Below are 26688 nucleotides of genomic sequence, written 5' to 3' on the forward strand. Positions count from 1 at the left end.
AATAAAAAACAACCTATACATGTTTGGTGTCTACGAACTCTTAATGACCTGGAGAATAATAATGGCAGGTCAGTTTTAGCATTCAGTGAATGTGGTAAAAAATAAAAATAAAAAACAACTGTGGCATTGCACTTTTTTTGCAATTTCACCGCACTTGGAATTTTTTTCCCGTTTTCCACGATATGGTAAAACTAGTAATGGTGTTGAAAAGTACAACTCGTCCCGCAAAAAATAAGCCCTCACACGGCCATATTGACCAAAAAATAAAAACGCTATGGCTCTGGGAACAAGGGGAGCAAAAAATGAAAATGCTAAATCCCAGGGTTGCGAAGGGGTTAAGTGATAAATTTACTGTAGCACAGATTCATCTCAGCTAAAATCCTAGACCCTTAGATCAGGAATAGGGCAGACAGTTATAGGACATTTCATAACTTTCCAAAATTCTTATGAAAAAATATTCCCCACAAACTGCATTGAACTACAGTACCCAATTTATTATATATTTTAGGAGTCTGAGTTGATCCATTTTATTCCGACTCCACCAAAACGGGCTCCGACTCCACAGCCCTTCTGCTTATGGCATCGTAAAACGTCTGAGACTCTCCAATGCAAGTCATCGGGTGCGAGAAAAAAAATCGCACAGCACACAGACCATGCGTGTCGTCCGATTTTTGCGCACCCATCTCAAGGGAAACCGACACTTCATCAGCCAAAGTACAGTAAATTCACAGCGTGAACCATCAGAATTGATGTCAGTGAGATTTATAATCAGTTCTTGCATGTGTAGCTTACTGTACATGTATAGCTAATAAAGAAAAAAATGGCATGGCGGTCCCCCTTATTTTTATTACCCAGCTGAGGGAAAGCAGACCGCTGAGAGCTTGTCTTAATAGCCTGGTAAGCAGGCAATAAACATGGAGCTTCCCAGGCTATTATTATTAGCTCACAGTAGTCTACTTAGCCTTTACTGGTTATTAAAATGGGGGGGACCCAAAAGAAAATGACATGCGGTATCCCCTATTTTTAATAACCAGTAAGGGCTAAGCAAACAGCTGCTGACTGATCTTAATAGGCTGGGAAGGAGCCATGGATATTGACCCCCTCCCAGACTAATCACACTAGCCCTCAGTCGCCCCAGAAATGGCGCATCCATTAAATGCTCCCATTCTGGCACTTAGCCTCTGCTCTTCCCGATTGCCCTGGTGCATTGGTAATCGGGTAATAATTTTGGGGTTGATGTCAGCTGTCTAATGTTCGCATACATAAAGCCCATGGATTAGTAATGGAGAGGTGTCTGTCCGACACCCCCATTACTAACCCCTTAATCAAAAATAAATAATTACAGACCCAAAAGTCCTTTAATTGTAAAAAGCACTCTCCGACCTTACTGAAGTCAGCGATCACAGTTCATAGCCGATGAATTGCGATCACCTTACTGACGTTACCGCTTGTCACAGCAGCCAGATTCACATGTTACTCTGTGTGTTCCAGCTGCCGTGCTGAGCCTTCACATTACTACTCATGTCACCACTGACCACCGCATCCAGATGTACCAGAGTCTGAGATTGTCGTAGGTTGTTCTGATTATGGATTTACTGTGGACCCCTTTGCATTATTTTAATTTTTAAAGGTGATAAATTAGTAAAAGAGGGTTGGGGAGTGACTTTTTACAATTAAAGGGCTTTACTGTGTGTATTTCTTTTGACTACGGGGTTAATAATAGGCGTGTCTGATAGACACCTCTCCATTACTAACCCCTGGGCTTGATGTCAGCAGACATTGGACAGCTGACATCAACCCCAAAACTATTACCCCGATTTCCACTGCACCATGGCAATCGAGAAGAGCCAAGGCTAAGCGCCAGAGTTCGCACATCTAATGGATGCGCCATTTCTGGGGCGGCTGAGGGTTAGTGTTTAGTCTGGGTGGGGTCAATATCCATGGCCCCTTCCCAGCCTATTAATATCAGTCTCCAGCTGTCTTCTTAGCCTTTGCTGGTTAATAAAAATAGAAGGGGGGACCCCACTTAATTTTTTTTTTTTTTTTTGGGGGGGGGGGTCCCCCATTTTAATAACCAGTAAAAACTAAATAGACAGCTGTGAGCTGATATTAATAGCCTGGGAAGCTCCATGTTTATTGCCCCCTTCCAGGCTATTAAGACTAGCGCTCAGCAGTCTGCTTTCTCTCAGCTGGGTATTAAAAATAAGGGGGACCCCCACGCCATTTTTCTAAATACAAGTGCATTAAACTACACACGCAAAAAACTGATTACATATGTCTCACTGACATCTTTCCCTCTCTCTGTTTGATTGTTTTATTAGTTAGAAAACTAGCTTGAAATGACAGAGAATTACTGTATGTAAAAGCTGATGTTAAAACCCCACTGCATACGCATGAGAAAAAAAAAATGCACTCTCGCATAGCACTTGCATGACAGGTGAGACAGGTGCTAGGTGAGAAAATCAACGCATGACACTCACCTGACACTTCAACTTTTCTGGCTGAGAATGTCAGCTAATTTATATGCGCAGATATGAGCGAACCCTTATTTTCACTGCAGGAGGCAGCTTTCTATAGTTGTGCTATGTACTCACATTATTAGGACTTAATTTTATGCAGACAGAATAGAATCAAGCCGGCCATAGACATTAGACCAGTCTTAATTCACTGGGGATTTACCATAGTTACTTCTAAACAAGGAAACGAGCTTTGGTAGAGTTTAGTCATCAATATCAAAGTAGCGAGCAACCCAATTCCTTTTTTGTAGTGTCCCACAATCTTTATTGCTGGGCTCTATTACATTGGTCGGCCTCTACAGTTCAGTGTAGTTGATTTTTTATTTTATTTTTTTAGCACATGGAGCAATACACTGATCAGTTTTTCTCACCTCATCAAGCAGGATATCCTCAGAGTACTGAAAACGCATACTAGTTAGTGGGTCAATGTGATAGAGGTATGGGGTGGTCCAGGATTATAAAAATGGTTCTACCTTCTCCAAGAACAGTGCCACCCACATCAGTGGGCTGTGTTTGGTATTGCACCTGATAAAAATAAGTAGGACTAGGTTGTTATGGAAGTCACAGCCAATGGACAAAAGTTGTGCTGTTTGATGTGTGTGTAAAAATAAATAAATAAATAAATATATATATATATATATAATATAAAAAATTATATATCTTGGAGACCCTTCTATTCTTATCTATTTATTTCAAAGTGCCCATGTACCATGACTCTCTTCCTATTGTAATAGCTGAGCTGGGAGGACATGACACACAGTCGGAGAATGTGTCATGGGGTGTCTGGTTTAGACAATATATTATGTGCCTAGTCACATTAATGACAACCTTTATAATTAATCAGATAAACTTAAATGCAGCCTAATAAATGTATGGCACTACCATATAAATAACAAAAACCTACAATGAGTTTGAAGTCAAAGCCATTATAATGCAATGCATCAATCTTTATTAATCAGCAAATAAAAACAAATTTAAAAACTGGGGAAAAAAGTATGGCAGAATCTAAATCCATTCACTGGTCATACAAGATCAATCCACAAGGGGGAGCTCAAACTCCAAATATATTTGGGTTCTCCTATATCTATATTGTGACTATCTATTGCACATGTCACAAAAATGAGAAACGTGAGCTCTGAGACCCCACTTGTGCCCTAAACAAAGGCTTCCCATGTTTTCATGCACAGCCTTATGATTGGGGGTTGGGTTTTTTTGGGCTTCTTGTAAAGCTTTGATACATAGAGGCCGTGTAGGAGGTGGCACGATCTGACCTTTATTTGTATCCTGTTATTATTTTTTTAAATAAACTGTCTTAATGTCAGGATTATTTTTCGGGGCAGACCTGAATCGTAGTGCACCGTCCAGAAAAAAAATATTAACCTTTCGGACTTGAAAAGGACATGTTAAGATTGTATCACGAGCCTTGTCTTAGTCGCAGTGACACTGTATGATTGTTCTATACATCACATTTTATCTGCCAGCTATGGGAAGAATGGGTCTAGCTGCCAACACTGAGTACACTGAATTGTAGGCTGTAAATGTCACTTCTGGATCAATGTTATCAAGTGTTTTCTTTACACACCTCCCGATAAATGTATGATTTTAGAGGCTGACTTGTTGTTTTCCTGAACTTCTCTCTAAAGGTGTTCTTTGATATCAAAATCGGAGATGAAGAGGTTGGACGTGTAGTCATTGGACTTTTTGGCAAAACTGTTCCCAAGACTGTCGACAACTTTGTTGCACTTTCAACTGGAGAGGTGAGAACAGGAGAGCATATACAGGCCTATCCTCATGTAGTATCAATGCTCCTTCCTAGACTGGCACAAGATCTGCAGTCGCACAAAAATAATGAAGTGATTGTCTTATAAAATATTAATTTCCAAGATCATCTGTAACTTTGGCAGGAGACATGATACACATGTAATAGAATGGATTATCAGCAAATCTACTAATGATTATGTATTAATTGGTGTAAAGCTTGCGGTCATATAGATACAATGCTGATCTATTTAATATTAATATTTGACCAACTTTTCTATAGCTTGTCTTTAGCAAGTCCATTGTGTCATTCTGCTGACATGTTTTGAAAGGGCGACACAATGGCTTGTCATTCTTCAGGTGATCAAAATGCCACACTGCAGTTCACACTGAGTTTTTACCCTACATTAAGTGTGTGTGGTTGGAATGCTCTTGACTTGCACACAGGCGTAAAGCCTATAATTACTAAACGGAGGCCAAAAGAGTGCCCATTAAAAATATAGCATCGTTTTGATTTTACAAGCTGTTTTTCTGTACATTCAACTTTGATGTGGTCTGTGGCCATAAATCAGCTGAGAGGAGCTCAGAAAAAGACCATCATAACAGGCTGACTATGGTATTTCATTCTGAAATAACTCATTCATTAGCTAGCAATAGACTGTGCAACACATATCCTATAGAAGCCAATCAGTGCAAAATTTTAATGACAACCAATAGCAAACATTATATTTTGCTCCAGTTACATGCAGTTGAATTGGGAGAAAAAAATACCCCAAAGGTGGACAACCTCTTTAAAGATGCCATTTATGTGCTGTCCGTAATTTTCACTTACCCATAGAATTGTATGGCTAATTTTGATCTGTGACTGGTCAAAAATGGACATGTCTCACAGACTTTTTTTGTAGACCACTCGTTCCGCAAAAAAACACGGACATATGAACAGCCCTACAGACCATAATAGGTACAAGTTCTAACTGTGAGCAAGAACATGCACAGGATTCCCAGACATCTAAATGAAGCCTTATAATGAATGCATAAATAATGCAAAAAAAAAAGTAAGAACTCCAGTTTGCATAAGAACTTCTTAAAGGGGTTTTCCAAGCTTGAGGTAAATATTTGCAATCACTCTATGACTCTTGATTGTCAGATCCTGACAGTGTGCATTGCAAACACTGTTGGCATTCCCCTCAATTGCCAGATCAAGAGGGTGGTCTCATGGCTGTTAGCATATGATCGGCATACTGTCAGTAATATGCCAACAAGATTCTCATCCACTTCTCTCACTATTGAGAGCTATTTGCCTGCAGAGCATTGGGAGTGCCGCTAAATTTGGTGAGAAATGCTAGCGCATCTGATGTATGCGCTGATCATACACATTAAATGCAGATTTTACTGAAACTGTATTAGATAATGATTTGCAGAAATCTCATGTCTATGGCATTCTTAAAGTACAGCTGCTATTCTATAAATGAAGCAGATATGCTTGAGTATCCCTTTTAGTTATGATTGGCTCTGCTCCTTTTGTCTAGTGATCAGGATTCTGAAGTAGTGATGGGTACCCTTTAAAAAGATGGCTCTAATAACTAATGGTTGGTTATATAAGCTAAGCTTTTTCCATTGGAAAATTGCAAAGATTTCTTTTGAATGACTGCAAGCAGAGCTCTTAAACAGAATTAAAGGGGTGGTCCACAACTGGACAACCCCTTCTCAATTGCTATACTCCTCCTTATGAAATAGCAGCCAATACTAGCCTCAGGGCCAGAGAGCAGCAGCTCCCGCTTCTTCCAAGTGTCAGTTTAGTCTGAAGGACGTGAGAGTAAAGTGGCCGCTGATTGGCTGCAAGACTCCCACGACATATCATGCAAGCCCCGGGAGAGCCAGTACGGTCATTGCTGGAACGCCGCCGTCACCGAATCCAAGTATAGATTATTATTTTATAAGGGGGAAATATAGCAATTAAGGAGTTATCCAATTAGTGGACAGCCCCGTTGTACTTTTTCCATATTCAAGGAATAACATTTACCAATATCACACCTTTTTTTCCGGCAGCTGAAATACATTTCTATTTACTCAATTGGACAATGTGGTTATTCATTTTTATTCACCTTCTATTTTAAGGAGTTGTCTAGATTTAATAATATTTGTTATTCTGTTTTTGGATGCAAGTTTCAACGTATCTGATTGGCTTCTTTGTTTTCTTATAGAAAGGGTTTGGCTATAAGGGCAGCATGTTCCACCGTGTGATCAAAGACTTCATGATTCAGGGAGGCGATTTCACACGAGGAGATGGTACTGGAGGTAAGTAAACAGGAAAATATATATAATACTTTTTATTTTTCTATATATAACAAAGGTATTGCGAGTTGGTTTAAAAGTAAGGCATACAGTGCCAGGCTATTTCTGCAGCCCCCTTACGGGTTAATGGTGAGAATCATGCACTTTCACAACTACCTATTATTCATTCCTTGCCTGGATGAGGTTTTCTCTGGCCTCCATTTAGGTATGGTTTTGAAGAGTTAATCCATGTAAAATACTGATCAGATACTGAACATCAGTATTTGTAAGCCAAAACCAGGAGTGGAACAATCAAAGGAAAGTATAATAGAAACACGTCACCACTTCTGTATTTATCACCCACTCTTGGTTTTGGCTTACAAAAATGTAAAATACCGATGTGAATGTGGCTTTTAGACCATATCTGCTAGACATTTCTGACTTACCCTGGAAATGTGGCACAAATGTTCATTGTGGGAAAACGCTGCTAAGAAATAGTGGACAGCTGACTGTGTAATAAGTGTAATTCTATAATTCTGTGTATTTGAGGACTCAACTGCTATTACATAAACCAAGCTTTGCAACCTGTCACATTTGTCTTGTTACTATAAAAAAAAAAGGGAAATAAAGCCAGCACCCATTCATAGAAAAAAAAATTACTATATTGTAAAATCCAGTGATGTGACATTTAAATTGCACCTGTCAGCAAGGATTGTGCTTGGTAAACCACATACACTGTCAGGTGGGCGCCATTACACTGAGTAAAATGATACCTTTGTTGATGAAATCCGTCCAGTGGTTCTTTTATAAACTTTACTTTAATTTCTGATATAATGATATGCTTGTGCTCCGGTGCTCTCATTCTGTATTCATGTTTGCAGGCGCCATTTTGCTTTTGGAAAAATAATTTCTCGGCAATCGAGAAATGCTACTGCGCAAGCGCGGGGGCCATATTGCTGCACACAAATTTCTTTTTCCTCTAGCAAAATGGCATGCGCAGTAGCATCTTGGCAGACGTTAGATGGTACTGCACATGCGCTGGCCGCTACCATTTTGGGGGGAATGTAAATTTCACTTTGTGACACAAATTACACAGTCAGTATGTAAAATAGTATGCAGGTCACTGAAAGCACAGTGACCTGTCAAGAGACCAAAGATAGGAATACATGAATACATAATGATGGCACCAGAGCACATGCATTTCATTATGTCAGAAATTAAAGTAAAGATTATAAAAGAACCACTGGATGGATTTAATCAACAAAGGTATCATTTTACTCAGTGTAACGGCACCCACCTGACAGTGTATGTGGTTTACTAAGCACAATCCTGCTGACAGGTGCGCTTTAAAGGCTTGAAAAGAGTTGCATAGCGTATATGTGTATTGTCTTCATATTCGTTTGGTACATCAGACCAAGCCCACTAGAAGACGCTCACTTCTAAGTGTAAGCAAGGATGCTGTTAAGTGGGATTTTTGGGCGCTTTTATGTGTACTACAAAAGGTGATCTAGAAAATATCTATAGTAAATTGTACTTGTAGTCTTTAGTTACCTTAGAAGTAGTAAATGTCAGTTATCATTTGAGATGCCACATCCAACCTGAAGATGTGTGACAGCTTTGTTTTGGAAGATAGAAGTTGTGTTTTTATAATCTTTGACAAGCCTTTTTTAGTGGAAAGAACCTTCATCTTCTACTTCTAATATAGGAAAAAGCATTTATGGAGATAGATTCCCTGATGAAAACTTCAAGCTAAAACACTACGGTCCATTCTGGTTGAGCATGGCCAATGCTGGAAAGGACACAAACGGTTCCCAGTTTTTCATTACAACTGTTAAAACTACTTGGTTGGATGGAAGACATGTGGTATTTGGCAAGGTTCTGGAAGGAGAGGTAAGATGTTGATTCAATACAGTTACATTTGTGAATAAATTGGCTTAAAAAAAAAAAATTGGATTTTGGGGTCAGACAACTTCTTTAACTAATCTGTGCTGTATTGTATTATAAAACCCAAAATGTATAGGGGTGTTGTTTCTCTCTTTCTGTAACCGCGCTCCCAATCTTGACTGACACTCCCTCTGCATTGGTGCCAGCTGTCAGTCAGGGCCGTGGGCATGGTTACAGCCGCTGTTCGGCTACGTGCAGGCGCCGACCAGAATAACAACGCTATTAACCTGCAGAGTAACCCCCATATCAGCAGGTTAGTAGCGTTTTTTCTGGCGATAGGTTCCCTTTAAACATGTTCAAAGATAATGATACATACAACCCCTGGCAAAAATTATGGAATCACTGGGCTTGGAGGATGTTCATTCAGTTGTTTAATGTTGAAAAAAAGCAGATCAGACATGGCACAAAACTAATTTCAAATGGCAACTTTAGGGCTTTAAGAAACACTAAAAGAAATCAAGATTAAAAATGTGGTACTCAGTAAGGGTAATTTTTTTCAGACCACACAGAGGGAAAAAATTATGGAATCATGAAAAAAACACACAAAAGAACACTCCAATACATCACTAGTATTTTGTTGCACCACCTCTGGCTTTAATAACAGCTTGCAGTCTCTGAAGCATGGACTTAATGAGTGACAAATAGTACTCTTCATCAATCTGGCTCCAACTTTCTCTGATTGCTGTTTCCAGATCAGCTTTGCAGGTTGGAGCCTTGTCATGGACCATTTTCTTCAACTTCCACCAAAGATTTTCAATTGGATTGAGATCTGGACTATTTGCAGGCCATGACATTCACCTTATGTGTCTTCTTTCAAGGAATGTTTTCACAGTTTTTGCTCTATGGCAGGATGCATTATCATCTTGAAAAATGATGTCATCATCCCCAAACATCCTTTCAATTGATGGGATAAGAAAACTGTCCAAAATATCAATGTAAACGTGGGCATTTACTGAAGATGTAATGACAGCCATCTCCCCAGTGCCTTTACCTGACATGCAGCCCCATATTATCAATGACTGTGGAAATTTGCATGTTCACTTCAAGCAGTGATCTTTATAAATCTCATTGGAACGGCACCAAACAAAAGTTCCAGCATCATCACCTTGCCCAATGCAGATTTGCAATTCATCACTGAATATGACTTTCATCCAGTCATCCACAGTCCACGATTGCTTTTCCTTAGCCCATGGTAACCTTGTTTTTTTTCTGTTTAGGTGTTAATGATGGCTTTTGTTTAGCTTTTCTGTATGTAAATCCCATTTCCTTTAGGCGGTTTCTTACAGTTCGGTCATAGACATTGACTCCAGTTTCCTCCCATTCCTTCCTCATTTGTTTTGTTTTGCATTTCCTGTTTTGGAGACATATTGCTTTAAGTTTCCGGTCTTGACGCTTTGATGTCTTCCTTGGTCTACCAGTATGTTTGCTTTTAACAACCTTACCAAGTTGTTTGTATTTGGTCCAGATTTTAGACACAGCTGACTGTGAACAACCAACATCTTTTGCAACATTGTGTTATGATTTACCTTCTTTTAAGCGTTTGATAATCCTCTCCTTTGTTTCAATTGACATCTCTCGTGTTGGAGCCATGATTCATGTCAGTCCACTTGGTGCAACAGCTCTCCAAGGTGTGATCACTCCTTTTTAGATGAAGATTAACGAGCAGATCTAATTTGATGCAGGTGTTAGTTTTGGAAATTAAAATTTACTGGGAGACTCCATAATTTTTTCCTCAGAATTGAGTGATTACATAATTTTTTCCCTCTGCTTGGTCTGAAAAAAATTACCCTTACTGAGTACCACATTTTTTTATCTTGATTTCTTTGTGTTTCTTAAAGCCCTAAAAGTTGCCATTTGAAATGACTTTAGTTTTGTGCCATGTCTGTGATCTGCTTTTTTTCAACAACATTAAACAACTGAATGAACATCCTCCGAGCCCGGTGATTCCATAATTTTTGCCAGGGGTTGTAAATAGACACAGATATATAACTTAACAACCACACAAGACATTATAAAATTGCACCCTTTAATGCCTGGCCTGTGGAGCTTATTGTCCAGCTTTGTATTAACCCAATTAATTGAAAAAATGGCGTGGGATACCCCGACCCATTTTTGATAACCAGCCAAGGTAAAGCATACGGCTGTAAGAAGATATCAGGCTGGGAAGGTCCCAATTCTGGCGCTTTATCCAGCTCTTCCCGATTGCCCTGGTGCTTTGGCAATCGGGGTAATATTTTTGGGGGGTTGATGACAGCTGGCATCAAGCCCTGGGGTTAGTAATGGAGAAGCAGACACCCCCGTTACTAGCCCAGTAATAAAAAGGAAAAACACACACACAAAACTACTTTATTGAAATAAACACTCCCCCACACTTTCCTTTGTTCACCACTTTATTTAAAAAAAAAAAAAAGTCCCGCCCAGGTCAGTCGTAGTCCACCTAATCTGACAGTCTATGAGCCTCGTTGTGACACTCCATAGACTTTGCCAACAGCCACTGTAGGGTCACACTGCCTGTGAATAGCCAACTGTACACTAGATAGATAATAGTCAGACAGATATACACACAGCACATTATACTCGCCTATAAAGAAGCCTTTTCTTTTCTGGGGTTTCAGGACAGCATTGGGTGTTCAGCACCTAGTCACATGAGGCTTTCATGTGACCCAAAGGTCCAGGCTGGATTTTCAGACTATTCTGAGATTGAACAGTGGAGAAAGCTTTCAGCGTTATTCTCCACCATTCTCTGTCTCTGGTAACAGGTGACTGGAGGAGTCCCCTGCTGCCTCACTGTGAGCTGCAGGGGAGAGTCTGGCAGAGACTGGGGGAAGTGTCTGCGGCTGGAGGAGGGGGAGGATCTGGCAGAGACTGGGGAAGGTGTCTGTTGTGACATCACAGAGGAAAACTCCAGTTGGGGAGTGAGCAGCTCCTCCAGAATCAGGAGAGAGCTGCTCACGTGACTCGGTGTGCTACCTAGGACACCATGCAAAATGCTGACAGGGCGTATACTACAAACTGTCAGCATTCTGCAGCTTAGATACACACAAATTATACAGAAAGCCCAGACAACCCGTTTAATGTGTGAGTATACTTGGTGAAATTTGGAGCAACTTCTAGAATTCAATTCCTATAAATTTTTATTTTAAATGTGGGAGGAAATCCAAAAAATGTGCAAAGCTCCTCGGATGGGTTCTAAATAAAAAGTTAAAGTGCAACTGTTTTAGGAAAAAAAAAACACAGAATTCCCTGCTGATCCAGGAGAGCTTTTCCAATGGGCCTTCTCTGCTTCTATGGCAGGTGACTGTCACGTGCCATGCTGTACAGGCATCATGCCACAGCCATGATAGAAGACCGCTGGAGCGTCCACAATGGATATTAGAGTACATTTCTCCTGCTCAATCATTGTATAGTCCAAGCTCTGTGGAATTTGTTGGAGCTATATAACCAACAAGAATTTAATAATGAAGCAAAAATACAACCTAGATGTTCTCTTAAAGGTGGTGTTCCAGTAGGACTCCACCTGTCCGTATAACCTAGCATAGCACACTATCAGAGCAGTTTTAGCGTAATCGCCCTGACCTTTGTATTTCATAGTCTCTGCTACTACATTCCTTTTGTGAGCTTGGGTTTTCATTTCTGTACAATCATGTGTTGTCTCATTTCAGGATGTGGTGAGGAAGATTGAAGCCACCAAAACAGATTCTCGAGACAAGCCTCTTAAAGATGTGGTGATTGTAAACTCTGGCAAGATTGATGTGGAAAAGCCATTTGGAATTGCTAAAGAGTAAACTTCTTGCAGCGTCAACTATACCAGAAATCGCTCTTCCATCACTTGATCAATCGGAGCTCGAGGATATGTTTAACCAGTTGCCTTTGTTCTGTGATGGGCAAAAAGCTCTTTGCCATCTATACAGGGATGTCTGTGTAGCTCAGAACTGATCTATAAGTGACCAAAACAATATGCTGCCCAACACTGTTGGAGCTCCCAGTATACTGACTTACACATTCCACCCACCTCGTGTTTAATGTGTCCAAATTGGGTTGGGGAAAACATAAGAAATGTGTACAATTCCTTGAAATAAACTGGTTTCTACAAAAACTATTGGTTATGAGTAATATTGCTATGCTCTCTTGACACAGTGGTGAGTCTGCCTGCCACGGCCCCATTATCAGTATTTTTTCTCAGGAGTGGGAGCCCAAACCAGGAGTGGGTGATAAATACAGAATGGATGACTTGTTTCTATTATACCTTTTCTCTGATTGTTCCACTCCTGGTTTTGGCTCTCACTCCTGAGAAAAAATACTGACCAAATACTGATAGTGGGGCTGTGGCCTAAAGAGCACTATTGCAAAACTAATCTTATTCACAGCACTGATGGGAAAAGTCAGTAGATGAGATCTTTCCCAGATCTCTCACCACTTGTGAGACCAACACATATTGCAGCAGTTGGCCAGTTGAAACTGCCCATTGATATATTCCATTTCTTGAGAGTTGCTGATAGTTTAATAGCTATGGGTGCTGACAAACACTTGACACTTCATTTTGTATTAGTTTGGAAATGGTTTTCTGTAGTATTATTTATTGTAAGTCACCTGTAAGCTTTCAGAAATATTTTACCCCATCTTTATTTTGCATTAGCCAAAACTTACCGGTACTTCTCTACTTCATAGACAAGTGTCAAGGGAAAATAAAGTGTAAACACATTGCAAATGGTCCCCAAAAAATCTATTCAAATCCACATTACCAGCCAAGGTACATAAGTGTTGTCAGTTTCACATTTCAGCCATTAAAAAAAAAAAAAATTTGAACATACAATTCCTGCTTTACTATAGTGTTAGGATTTCTGATTCACAATCTGTATAATCCGTGGGCTACATTACAGCGGTCACAGTGCATTGGAATCCTAGACGTCCATACGCTGCGCTTTATAGGTGCTCCACTTGATAGTGTTCTGGGGTATTCTGGAGAAGCCCTGTCTGTTGTAAAATTGCTTTGCTTTCTGAAAAATGTACAGTTACATTGCATCATGTCATTATAATATGGTGCTTCATTCATTATAAGTAATTTGTCACCAATGTCTGAAGATATCCCCATAATTGACATTGGTTTTCTGGAGAAAAAAAAAACCTGAAACTAAATTCAGTCCACCAAGGTCACAGTGTGGGGACTTCTTTCCACTGTTTGTACAACATGGTACTGAAAATGGTTTACATCTGTTAATACCATAAGTAGTAATGTGCTTCTCCAATGTTACATGTCATGGTACCGGGGGAAAGTAAAGTCCAGTTGTGCAGGTTCTTGTCTGAACATGACGTGCTTTCTATCCCTAAAATACTGAATCCATATTTCTCAATATGCATATTGTCTATTTATGTTGCAGACAGAAAAGGTAAAATTAACAGGTCCAAATGGAATGATGGTCTTATCAGATTGACATGGTCATGGAGCGGTGTTGCTTGTAGATAACTTTTGCTTGGCTACAGGAGGCTTCTTGTGAGTCTGCTGGTATAGTCCTTGAATTACTCCTTGTAACACTACGTCCTCAAGCAAATCTAATACATAAAAACAAATACATTAAAATATGCCTTTCTGCTGGCAGTATGCAAGTCTGTCCACGCTAAGCATTGCTCCTGAGTGCTAATGAGCTAGGACTTCTACTAATGGACGCCAGGGTATTTTACCGACTGCCAGTACTCGTTTGTTTTTTTTCTTAATTGAATAATATTGATATTCCATAAACTACTAAAAGTGTATTTTTCTTGTAGTCAAAAATAAGGCTGCATTACTTAAGCCAGATGAGTAGAGAAATACAGTGGCTATAAAAAAAAAAAAAAAAAGTTGCATATCCCTGATCAAATGCCACGTAGTCATGTAAATAAAAAAATCAATCAAATTCAGAACCTTTTTCCCCTCCTTTTATTAACCCCTATAATGTGTGCCAGATCCACTGGGAAACACAGCAATTTGAGTGGAAAAAGAAAATAGCATGGTTGCATAAATATGTACACCCTTAAACACTAGTACTTTGTTCAAGTATCCTTTGACTTACTCCTACCCAGAGACTGAATGCTGTGAATCAGCATGGCACATATAGAATTAGCAATCTTTGCCTACTCTTCCTTGCAGTCATGCTCCAAAGCTGTCAGATTGGGAGGGTATCTTCCATGTACAGCATTCTCTTAAAATCACCCTTAGATTTTTAATTGGATTCAGGTCTGGGATCTGGCTAGGCTACTCCAAAACTGATCTGGCAAAGCCATTCTTATTGATTTGGAGGTATGCTTAGGGCCATTGTCATGCTAAAAGGTGAAATCCATCTTTAGCTTTTTGCAAAAGTAGAAAGGGATATACGGATAATTCTGCCGGTCAAAAAGATTTCCAATTGAGGTGATGGTATTGAACAAAGAGCAGTTTTACTAATCTATGTATTTCAGAGTTCAACAACCGCCATCAGGGAAAAAACGCATTGTGGCTTAACCCTTTTTTTTTTTTTTTATTATTCTCCTGATGAAGGAGTTCAACACCGAAATGCCTAGATTAATGAAACTGCTTTGTTCAATACCATCATCTCTATTGGAAATCTTCTTGAACAGCAGCGCAGTAGAATTATTCATATATCCCTTTCTACTATTGTATTTACTAAAGAAGAAAATGAAAAGCTCACCCTCCTTTCTAGTATTGGAGTTGGCTGAAAGGAATCTTTACCGATGGGTGCAGTCTTCAGCTGGCGTGCGCCGCAATGTGAAGAGAAGAGGAATTCCTCTTCCTCTCTCATATTGCATTTACTGCTGGTTTTATTCCAGCAGTTGTGGCTGACGCAACCCAACCAGGGGAGTAATACCATACTGTTTCGCATATGGAAACACTTCTATAAAACACACCTGTAAAAGCGTCTCCATACGCGAAACGGCACCACTGTTTTTCACTGGCTTATTTTTATCATGCTACATGTGCATTTGCTGATGGCTCCATTTTAAGCAACGTTGATAGTGTCGAGGTGTTTCCTTTGTTCTTCCTGGGTTGTGGAGCACTACCATACTATTTACAGTGTTTATTGCCCAGGTGATGCCTTATTGTGCACTTCTTGTGTCACTTTTTAATTATACCATATCTTTAGCTTTTTAGCAGAGGCCTTTAAGGTTTTGACTTAAAAATTGATATTTGGAATTATTCAGAATTCCCTCCACCTCTACTAAAGACAAGTTCCAGATGCCAAAAAAATAGCCCCAAAGTATATACTATTGCCTCCACTGTGGGGGTATGGTGTTCTTTTTCTGAAGCGCAGTGTTGACGTTGTACCAAACATCTTTTGAAATTATGGCCAAAAATGTTCAACCTTTATCTCGTCAGGCCGTAACACGTATTTCCACAGGGTTTTGACAGACTTGATGTAGAGTTTGGCAAAACATAGTTGGGCTTGGATGTTTTTCTTTATAATAAGTTTCCGTTTTGCCACGCTACTGCACAGGCAAGACATATGAAGAATGAGATTATAGTCACATGCAGTACACAACCAGTACTTGCCAAAAATTGCTGCAGCTCCTTTACTGTTGCTGTAGGCCTTTTGGCAGCCTCCCAGGCCAATTTTATTTTTGTCTTTTAATAAATTTTTGAGGGATGTCCAGTTTGAGGTAATGTCACGGTTGTGCCAAGTTTAAAATACTTATAGATGACCACCCTTACAGTATTCCATAGTATATCTAAAGCCTTGGAAATGTTTTTATACCCTTCTGATGACTGTCAACAATATGATCCTTTTGCTTTGTTGTAACCTGTCTACTTATGGCTTTTGCTGTAATATGCAACTAAGAAAATGTCAGGAAAACTCTTCTAGAACATCTGAACTTCGCATGGAATTAATCTGAAGCAATGTAAATGATGGCAGCTGTGTACTGACAGCTATTTACCATGTGTTTAAATGTGATTGGCTAATTTTGAACATAACCACATCCACAATTATAAGAGGGTGTTCACACTTATGCAACCACTTCATCCCCCCTTCCTTTTTTTTTTTTTTTTTTTTTTTAGTTTCTCAATGGATTGTGTACAGGGTATGGGTGACATTAAAGTGTACAGGGTATGGGTGACATTAAAGGTAGAAGAAGTTTTGAAATTGTTCTTTCTAGTATGATTTTTTTTTTTACATGACAAATCTGGCATTTTAACGGGTGTGTAGACTTTTTATATCCAATGTTCTTTAATTATATAGGAATTTCAGTTTTTATTGTAGGTATAAGTCAGAATATCTTTGACTGCAAATGTTGGAAGGCTTTACAGGGGTGGGGTATAGGCTAGCCAACTATTTCTCAGTTTTAATAGTAAAAGCGAGTTTAAAAAAATAAAATTAGTCAAGAAATTACAAGTATATTTTTTATGCATTATCTATGTTTGATGTATTCTAAAGGAACCCTAAACACGGGTAGTAAAATAAAGATGCCCTTTTTTGTTCATGAAAAACATGTGAATTTGCTTTTATACACGAAGGAAAAAGCCTATAATGCCAAATGAATGAACAAGTATTAACAGAATGTCTTTATTAACGGTACATTTCTTACCTGTATCTGGAGGAAAAATATATAGATCCTTGTAAAATCCTACTACTGCCTTGTGTGCTAATTGTGAACTGCAAAGGAAGTCAGGATAAATGTCAATATTTTGTCATTCAGTTATGGCAGAGTACAGACATTGCAGCTGTGGTGTAGTTACTGTTTTTTTCCTTTCTAATTTTCTCACGTTCTCTTTAAACAGAATCTGGGAACCACATAATTAAGAGGAAGAGGCCCTGATTCTAGTGGGGTCATTCCTGGGCTTCTTGCTGTAGTTTTAGTAAAATCACAGTTAGCAGGAGATTAGCCCTATAGGACTATTAAACCTGCTGCAATGCAGTCCTCCATATTCATGAGCTCTGTATAACCCTGCCCCCACCACTGACTGGTAGCCTTCTGCCTATGCACAGTTTACTCAGTGTGGACGGGGTTACACAGAGCTCCGCATTCTCTAACTGCTTGAGCTGCAGCAGAAACAAAGTTATCAAAATTGCAACAAGCAGCCCAGTAGGTGATACAGGGTCTGTGCCCTTACATCTTGCTCTCAGATGGCATAGTAAATTCCTGGTGACAGATTCCCTTTAAATCTTCATTGTCTTAATGAAAAGCCATCCTTTTTTCTGTAAACTACCAACTGTGTGCTGCTTTTTTTTTTACCTGATTGAACAAGGAAATAAAAACCACAAGGCATGCATGTCTCCCATTCTATAAAGTTAATTATTGAAGGCTTGCTGATCTCAAAATATGTTTGTTGAAATTACATGTGTGACCACTAGATGGCGCACTGGATTAAGCAGATGATCACTGAACCAGTAGACAAGTGATAATTAATACTCACAAAACAGATACTAACATTTATATGAATTCCCATAAAGCTGGAAAATTATTATTACATAATAAATATGCCTCAGAGAAATTTAAAACGCAGATATAACTCCAAGTAAATCAAACTTCTGTGAAATCAAACTGTCCACTTAGGAAGCAACACTGATTGACAATCAATTTCACATGCTGTTGTGCAAATGGAATAGACAATAGATGGAAATTATTGGCAATTATCAAGACACCCTCAATAAAGGAGTGGTTCTGCAGGTGGGGACCACAGACCACATCTCAGTACCAATGCTTTCTGGCTGATGTTTTGGGCACTTTTGAATGTTGGTTGTGCTTTCACACTCGTGGTAGCATGAGACGGACTCTACACCCCACAGAAGTTGCTCAGGTAGTGCAGCTCATCCAGGATGGCACATCAATGCGAGCTGTGGCAAGAAGGTTTGCTGTGTGTCAGCGTAGTGTCCATAGGCTGGAGGCGCTACCAGGAGACAGGCCAGTACACCAGGAGACATGGAGGGGGCCGTAGGAGGGCAACAACCCAGCTGCAGGACCGCTACCTCCGCCTTTGTGAAAGGAGGAACAGGAGGAGCACTGCCAGAGCCCTGCAAAATGACCTCCAGCAGGCCACAAATGTGCATGTGTCTGCACAAGCGGTTAGAAACCGACTCCATGAGGGTGGTATGAGGGCCCGACGTCCACAGATGGGGGTTGTGCTCACAGCCCAACACCGTGCAGGACGCTTGGCATTTGCCACAGGACACCAGGATTGCCAAAGTCGCCCCTGGTGCCCTGTGCTCTTCACAGATGAAAGCAGGTTCACACTGAGCACATGTGACAGACGTGACAGTCTGGAGACGCCGTGGAGAGCGATCTGCTGCCTGCAACATCCTTCAGCATGACCGGTTTGGCAGTGGGTCAGTAATGGTGTGGGGTGGCATTTCTTTGGAGGGCCGCACAGCCCTCCATGTGCTCGCCAGAGGTAGCCTGCCTGCCATTAGGTACCGAGATGAGATCCTCAGACCCCTTGTGAGACCATATGCTGGTACAGTTGGCCCTGGGTTCCTCCTAATGCAGGACAATGCCAGACCTCATGTGGCTGGAGTGTGTCAGCAGTTCCTGCAAGATGAAGGCATTGAAGCTATGGACTGGCCCGCCCATTCCCCAGACCTGAATCCGATTGAGCACATCTGGGACATCATGTCTCTCTCCATCCACCAACGTCACGTTGCACCACAGACTGTCCAGGAGTTGGCGGATGCTTTAGTCCAGGTCTGGGAGGAGATCCCACAGGAGACTATCCTCCACCTCATCAGGAGCATGCCCAGGCGTTGTAGGGAGGGCATACAGGCACATGGAGGCCACACACACACACACACACACACACACACACACTATTGAGCCTCATTTTGACTTGTTTTAAGGACATTACATCAAAGCTGGATCAGCCTGTAGTGTGTTTTTCCACTTTAATTTTGGGGGTAACTCCAAATCCAGGCCTCCATTGGTTAATAAATGTGATTTCCATTGATGATTTTTGTGTGATTTTGTTGTCAGCACATTCAGCTTTGTACAGAACAAAGTATTCAATGAGAATATTTCATTCATTCAGATCTAGGATGTGCTATTTGAGTGTTCCCTTTATTTTTTTGAGCAGTGTACATAACATATTAGTATGCTGTATATGAGGGCTGAAAGGTGGTGGCTGTATCCCATATGGTGCAAACCTGGTGACAGGTTCCCTTTTAAAGCCTGTAAAATAAGTAGACATAACAATGTTGTATACAGAGCCTTATTAACCCCTTAATGACCAGGCCAGAAAGAGCCTTAGTAAAAAAAAATATATATAAATAATGTAAAAATGAAAAAATTAATTGACATGACAGTCTGTTTTATGTAAGATAGATTATATGTACCCCAAAACAGAATACAATTTGTGTAATTTACCAAGTTTTTTTGCAACGTAAATATAGGAAAAAAAGCATTGTTTGGTTTAGTTTTATTTTGTTTATATTTTTTACTGTTCATGCTTCACGCCAAATAACCCGTAGAGTGAATGCTTCAGGTTTATAAGGTTCCAAGGATACCTAATATGAGAAGTATAATTTTTGTTACATGGGTGTAATGCTTATTTTAGATGAAAAACATTGGATTTTTTTAAGGTTTTTTTGCAATGGTGACATTACTTTTTTATATATATATTTATTTTTTTTCGCAGAGATCATATAATGTGAATTTTTTTTACATGATCAAGAGATCATGAAAGATTTCTGACGAACATTTTTCTTTTCCACTATAACTGTGTCATCTATAGTAGCCCCAGTTACAGAGGAAAACAGCCCACTGCAGTGGAAAAAGTAAATGGCAGAGCTGATTTTGGTCTGCCCGGACCCAGCAGCTCTGCTATGCTGGCAGGTACCCGATCATCATGCAGGCTCAGATAAGCCCAGTGCAGTAGTGACCACCCACCCTACAATATGGCACAATACCCTTGATTCACTATACACAAAGGCAGCATCTCATCATAGATTCAACAATCTACCCAGTGTATTATTATATTGAATCACAGGTACATTTGTGAATGAAGGGATTGTAATATTTGCATGTAATTGAACAGTGGGCTCTTAGAGTCAATGTTACAGGTGGGCCCTTGGTGCCAAACAGTACGATCATTTTATTGTCAGGTCCTAGAGAAGCACTGGCAGCGCTGATGCCTCTGTACACTACATAACGCTCATTGAGCGCTGTGTAGCCGGCAAAATACAATACAGAACAGGTGATAAACCGCTTCTGTCTTCTTCCCTGGCAGTCTCTCGACAGCTGGGGACCAGGCTTACTCTGCCTAGATTGCAGGAGCTTTAACCCTGCGCCATAAATTTACAATAGTGCTAGGTTAAAGTCTAGAACCATGTGCTACAAATTGACAGTGCTAGGTTGTTATGGTGTTGATGAAAATTAATTAAATTAATATTTGTAAATCATATAAAGGCCACGTTCACATGTTCAGTATTTTAAATCAGTATTTGCAAGACAAAAGCCTGAGCGGAACAATCAGAAGAAAAGTAGAATAGAAACACGTCACCACTTCAGTATTTATCACCCACTCCTGGTTTTGGCAACAAATACTGATGTAAAATACTGACCAAATACTGAACGTAGCCAAATACAGTTAATAGTTAAGTAGTCATTAACTACTCCCTCTCCATTAGCTGAAAACCTCCGCTTCACTGGTATTAAAGGGGTTTTATAATAACAAATACAAAATTACTGATGTCATAATGAAAACAACTACTTGAAAAATTGGTAAAGCATTAAGTGAATGATCAAGAAGAACACTGTACCTGTTTTCTCCTGGAGTGATGTTCGTTAAGAGTCTGCTGGAAAGAGAAGTTGTACATAACTATTTAGTAAACCGCCTTGTTCTCAGTACATACACAATTTTGTTTTGCAGCAAAAATAAAGAAAATTAGGATTTATGGGCCATTTCTCTTTATAAGCTAATTATGTGTCTTGCAGGAGAAATGACAGTATCTAAATCAGGTAACAACAATAGCTATTTGTACCTGCTAGTGAAAATTACAAAGCCTTATAATCGTTCATATTTCCACTTTCTAAGATATCATGGACATAGGCCAGCACGTACCCTTGTAACGCTTCCAAGTGATAACAAATCTCCTAATCAATGCCTTCCCTTCCAGTATATGCGGAAGATTTGTTGCAGACATTTCTACAACAATCATGTGAATTCACTTGGGTTCTTTTCACATCATGTTTTGTCTTTATGTTTGGCCTATACTATGTGTCTGAAAGTTCTTCTAACATAGGCACCAACCCTAAAGACCCAAAATATGGCTACCCCCAGTGTTGGCAGCTGCTGTTCGTGATTTGCACTATTTGCACCAGGAGATGTCATGGCTTTACCAAAGGATGCTAGGACACGGCATTACTTTGTGATATGTAGGATCAACGGGCTGGTCTAGCACTGCGTCCCCTATAACATTTAACCTGTAATATATTCTAATTTAGAGTGATGGGAATATACCTTTTTGGGGGTCTTGCTGGAGATTTTGTATTGGGGTCCAGGAGCATGTTACACCTTAACTATTTTACTCATTTATGTTCTATTTGAAAGGTAAGGAACTTCTGCCTAAGGGTATGTTCACACAATGCGTGTAACTGTAGCAGCAAAATGAATGAGACTCTGAAATCTCATGTACACGCTGCTTTTTTTTTCTTGCAGGTTTGAAGCAGATTCAAATTTCCAGCATGTCAATTCTTTCAGTTTTTGTAGCGTTTTCATCCATTTATAAGAATGGGGAACAAAAAACTTTAAAAAAAAATAATGCATCAAAAACGCTTGTATTTTACGCAGCATTTTTCCTGCCAACAATCCAGTATTTGCAGCAGATTTTTCTGCTGCAAATACTGATCATGTGCACATACCCCAAGAGTGGCATTAACAATATTTACTTTAATTTTATTTATAATACTAGTGTTAAAAGCCCCATCCACTTCCAGTAAAGAAAAGTCCCAGAGTACCCAATCATGTTCTCCTATTTTGTCTTTTCATCCAGATAAATACCATGGGCATCTTTTTCTCTGTCAAGTCAATGTTCCTTAGTGTTGGTTGATCAACCTCGCCATCATGTTTCTATCACATTGTAGAGCACCAAACATTGGAATACTCACCCCAAGCTGCAGTTCTTTTTGCTCTGTGGAAAATGTTTCAGTTTTAAAAAATCTAACAAATCCTTGGGAACTTCCTTGTTAAACCACAAGACTCCCTAAAACAGAACAAATATTTTATTTAAAAAAAAAAAAACAACAAAACATCAGAGGTGGTAAAAAGATTAGACCCTAGACTGCCATGGTACCCAATCACTAACCCTCAATCACTATGTGGAGTGCCTATGGGCTGTCGGAGAAAGCCATTTTTGCCTCTCTCGGTTCCTTTAGATGCTGCAGTCACTAATGACCGCATCTTCTAATGAGTTAGACGGAAGATTCTCTGATCTCGGGCGTTACAGGAGAAGCCCAATTGTCACTCACGGCCAGGCTCCTCATGCAATTTGGGTTGGCACAGCTACTGTGCCCAAGATATCATCCTGATGTTAATGTATGTATTTGAGCCTATAGGTAAGGCAATGACTACATTTTATTGCAAGTAGCTGTCACCATCACTGCCAGGGACCACTGCAATATATTACATTTCCAACGCTCAATATACTGACTTATTGATGACAATGGCATTGTAGCATGATATTATATGGCCACTTTCTTACAAGCACAGTTTGGTCAGTATTTGTAAACCAATACCAAGAATGGAAGAAGTGCATATCTCGCCATGATACATTCTTTTTGCTTTGGCTTTCAAATATTGATACAGAATAATAAATAAAAGGGCATTAAGAGTTATATATTTTTTTTATAACATACATGATTGTGCAGATTTTTCAGCTTATACATTTCATGTTAGATCCTACAATGAAGCCATTCAGTCTTTTGTAAACAATGGCTTCTTGTGAGCATATGGAAGCAATTTAAGGGCTACTCCTGGCCCTCATCCTGGTCAGCCAAGTTGCCATTTCTGTACTTATAGTTCATTTTATTTACAAGTCCAACCGCTCTTCTACAGATTTGTGTAGATTAATTATTGAATTGTGGAAGAAATAATTTAGTGCCTGTGTTAAATAGAGGGACACTATCACTTTCTGATCCTAATTTGGATAAAGTATCTAAAAGTTTGATACAGGATGTGTATTCAACATATTTTAAAAGATGATCTTTTGAGGGAAATATCCTCCATATTGCACCCACATCCATTAGACCCACCTCGCCTCCCATCTACATAGAATTGTATCCATAGAAACTGTCCTCTTCTATGACACCGAGGACACTGGTCAAAAAAGCACGTCAGTGGTCCGTGGCAACCAGATCAGAGCCCTGAGAGCATCCTCATAACTGCCAGCATCCCTGGAGACTCTTGATTTGTAGTCCTTGCGTGATGTCATCTTTGCGGTGTGACACATACATGACATTGTGCCAGGCTACGAATCAAAGGAAGAGAAAGAGGATGCCCTCAGATAGGAGGTGGCACAGGGCTCCTATCCAGCAGCCACTGAATATTCATTTGACCACTAGAACACAGTCCTGCAAATTAAATGGCTCATCTCTATATACCAGTTATATATTCTATGTATATTGTATTGTATGGGGTATACTATATATACACTTTCTGCACAGACACCAGATGGTACACATAAGTCACTGGTACTATAACATTTTTTCATTGCTGTCGAATTAAAATTTACATTGATGACTTGTTTGATCAAGTATGTTTGAAAAAATACACAAAACAATGTATTCATAGATCATGATCTAGTAGACCTATACTTATGTGTGACCACCTTTACTCCAGGAATATGTTTTTTTGTTTAGAAGTGTAGAAAAGCACAGCTCGCGTAGCTTTGCTACACCTCTGAAAACATATATCTAGCTTAAAGATATACGCAAGCATAATATGTAATATGTCTCACCACTATAAACGCTCATCTGAACTGGTCCGAGTGCCATCAGTTTATTCCACGGGCAGCACACAGACAATACAGTCTTGTGAATGTAGCCTATGTAGCAGTCAGAAGTAAATATATTAAAGGGGTTGTCCGGTCTTAATCTACAAGTCTGCATCACTCTATGTGACTGCAGACTTGTGAATGTTCACATCGCATGCACCGCTCACTATGAGGATTCTTCAGTGCCGCTAGTGGCAGGCACGTGACCGCAAGCACATGATATGCATACTTCCGGCCACATTACGACTAGATGTGCCTCACTCAATACAAGTGTATTGCGTGAGCCTGGAAACAGAATACTTGGAATGTGGCCGGAAATACACATATTACATACTTGGGGTCCCATGACGCCAGAGAGTCCTCACAGTGAGCAGTGTGCGCAATTTGAACATTCACAAGTCTGCAGTCACAGAGTGATCACAAACTTGTCGATTAAGACCAGACAACCTCCTTAAGGATGGGCCGCTACTCATGGTCCACTGCTGTGTGCTTGCCCCCCAGGCAAAAATTTGCCAGCCAGCCCCTACCGACGACCCATCTATATACTCTATTTGTGGGGGAAGGGAGGTTCTTTGATAGGAACCATCATGTATGAGCAAGAATGGAAAGACACCCTGTTAAAGATACTGCCATTATGGCAGACTAGAGCTTCCTCTGCAGGGGAAATTCATGGTTGGCAGCAGCTTCTTAAAGTCGGACCTGGTTTCTGGCAGGGTGGGCACTTCTCCTTGAGTGACAGTTGTGATGAGTAACAGAGCTGTAGTATTAGTAGAACTATAAAGCTCAGCACAAGTTCTGATAGAACACATTCAGCCATCAGTGGTTTGCTTTGTTTGTTCTGGAGTATGCACTGCTATCACTATATTTACACAGAATTTCGACAAGCACACAGTTCAGGAAAGTGAGAGCCCTGATTAGGAGACCTGCTCTAAAAGCAGCCAATGGTGGAGGCTGGTGATTTTGCAAGATTGTCAGGCGCTAAGAGGGAGGGGCAGGGAAATGAAAAGCTAAATATTTAGGTACTTTTTTTTTTAAATCAAATATTTATTATTGTTAAAACTTTTTTTGTAACACAACAGTAAAACAAATAAAACAACCCAACCAAAGAAGGGACCCAGTCCCTATTCTATCCCTCCCCCCACAACACATCGCCCTTTCAAACAAAACATTGTGAGTTAAATGTTCCACAGTTCTGTCCACAGCAAATTAACAATCTTACAGTATGAATAGTCACAATTGTATTAAGGGGTATCTAACTCTTGCTTTGGAGCAGTTATATACATGTCTAAAGCAGCCCAATGTAGGATTTTGCACCTGTCAAGTAATCTATACATCAATCATAGCAGACCAAGTCGAAATCTATGCAGTTCTCTGGATGCTAGGCCGGAGCCGTCAATCCATGGAGCCCATATTTTTTCAAATTTAGAGATGGCCTTCCTTTTCAGATATATACTTTTTTCCAGATTTAATAACCAATTAATCTTATTTATAAATTCTGTCACCGTGGGCGCCTGCTCTGATAACCAATGTTGGGCTATTAGTTTCCTGGCCATGTATAACATGCGTGCCACCGCTCTTTTGCCATGTCCGTCAGTGCTCAGATCTTCTATATATCCCAGTATACATACTAATGGTGAGGGATCTGAATCGACTGAGTATGTCCTATCAATGATCGTTATTACATCCCGCCAGAAGTTTTCCAGAGCAGGCAGGTCCACATCATATGAAGCATGTTAGCCGGGGATGTTTTACATCTAGCACATAGGGAGTCTGGTCGAAGCCCTATATCGTGGAGAAATTGGGGTGTTCTATATGACTGGTGCAGCACCTGTAAGTGGGAGAATCTATGTGACTCACTCAGAGATAACTGGGGAACTCTTTCCAGTATTTCAGACCACAGCCCCTCTTCAATAGGGCCTATCAAGCCCTCCCATTTTTCTTTTGATCTTATGGGGTGTTTTGCTAATACCAGGTCCAGCCGACCCCTATAAAGCAATGAGATTAGAATTATGTGAGCTAGCCATTCTCTGTATTATAGCATTTTGAGGAACTCCATTATTTAGGACAAGACCCTCTGCCTGATATGCATGTCGTAACTGAAGGTACTTATAAAATTCGGTGTTGGGCAGTCCATATTCATTTTGTATCTGTGAAAACTCCTTGAGTGAATCTCCCGCTAAAACATGAGTGAATCTTTCTAGTCCTTTTAGACTTCAATTTTTAAACCCTTCCAATTTATATAGGTTAGG

The 26688-nt window shown here is 39.9% G+C and overlaps 2 protein-coding genes across 4 annotated transcripts in view; one reads left to right on the top strand and one right to left on the bottom strand.

Moving 5' to 3' along the window:
* The window catches only part of PPIB (peptidylprolyl isomerase B), a 30241-nt gene extending 17653 nt beyond the window's left edge, over positions 1-12588 (top strand). The window contains exons 2-5 of the mRNA XM_073652841.1: positions 4160-4273; positions 6479-6572; positions 8254-8438; positions 12155-12588. Of these exons, the coding sequence (XP_073508942.1) occupies positions 4160-4273; positions 6479-6572; positions 8254-8438; positions 12155-12277 (516 nt within the window). The 3' untranslated portion in view covers positions 12278-12588. The remainder of the gene's footprint in view (positions 1-4159; positions 4274-6478; positions 6573-8253; positions 8439-12154) is intronic.
* A 511-nt stretch (positions 12589-13099) lies between these two features.
* The window catches only part of SNX22 (sorting nexin 22), a 30022-nt gene continuing 16433 nt past the window's right edge, over positions 13100-26688 (bottom strand). For 2 of the 3 annotated variants that reach the window (XM_073652842.1, XM_073652845.1), the window contains exons 4-7: positions 22557-22651; positions 21209-21244; positions 17046-17113; positions 13100-14042 (exon numbers count right to left, since the gene is read on the bottom strand). In XM_073652842.1, coding sequence (XP_073508943.1) covers positions 13930-14042; positions 17046-17113; positions 21209-21244; positions 22557-22651 — 312 coding nt within the window. In that variant the 3' untranslated portion in view covers positions 13100-13929. The remainder of the gene's footprint in view (positions 14043-17045; positions 17114-21208; positions 21245-22556; positions 22652-26688) is intronic. The other variant, XM_073652843.1, reaches the window with a different exon arrangement.

Source organism: Phyllobates terribilis, unplaced genomic scaffold (assembly GCF_046119375.1).
Source record: "Phyllobates terribilis strain yellow unplaced genomic scaffold, ASM4611937v1 Scaffold_11__3_contigs__length_659146591, whole genome shotgun sequence".
Classification (NCBI taxonomy): Eukaryota; Metazoa; Chordata; class Amphibia; order Anura; family Dendrobatidae; genus Phyllobates; species Phyllobates terribilis.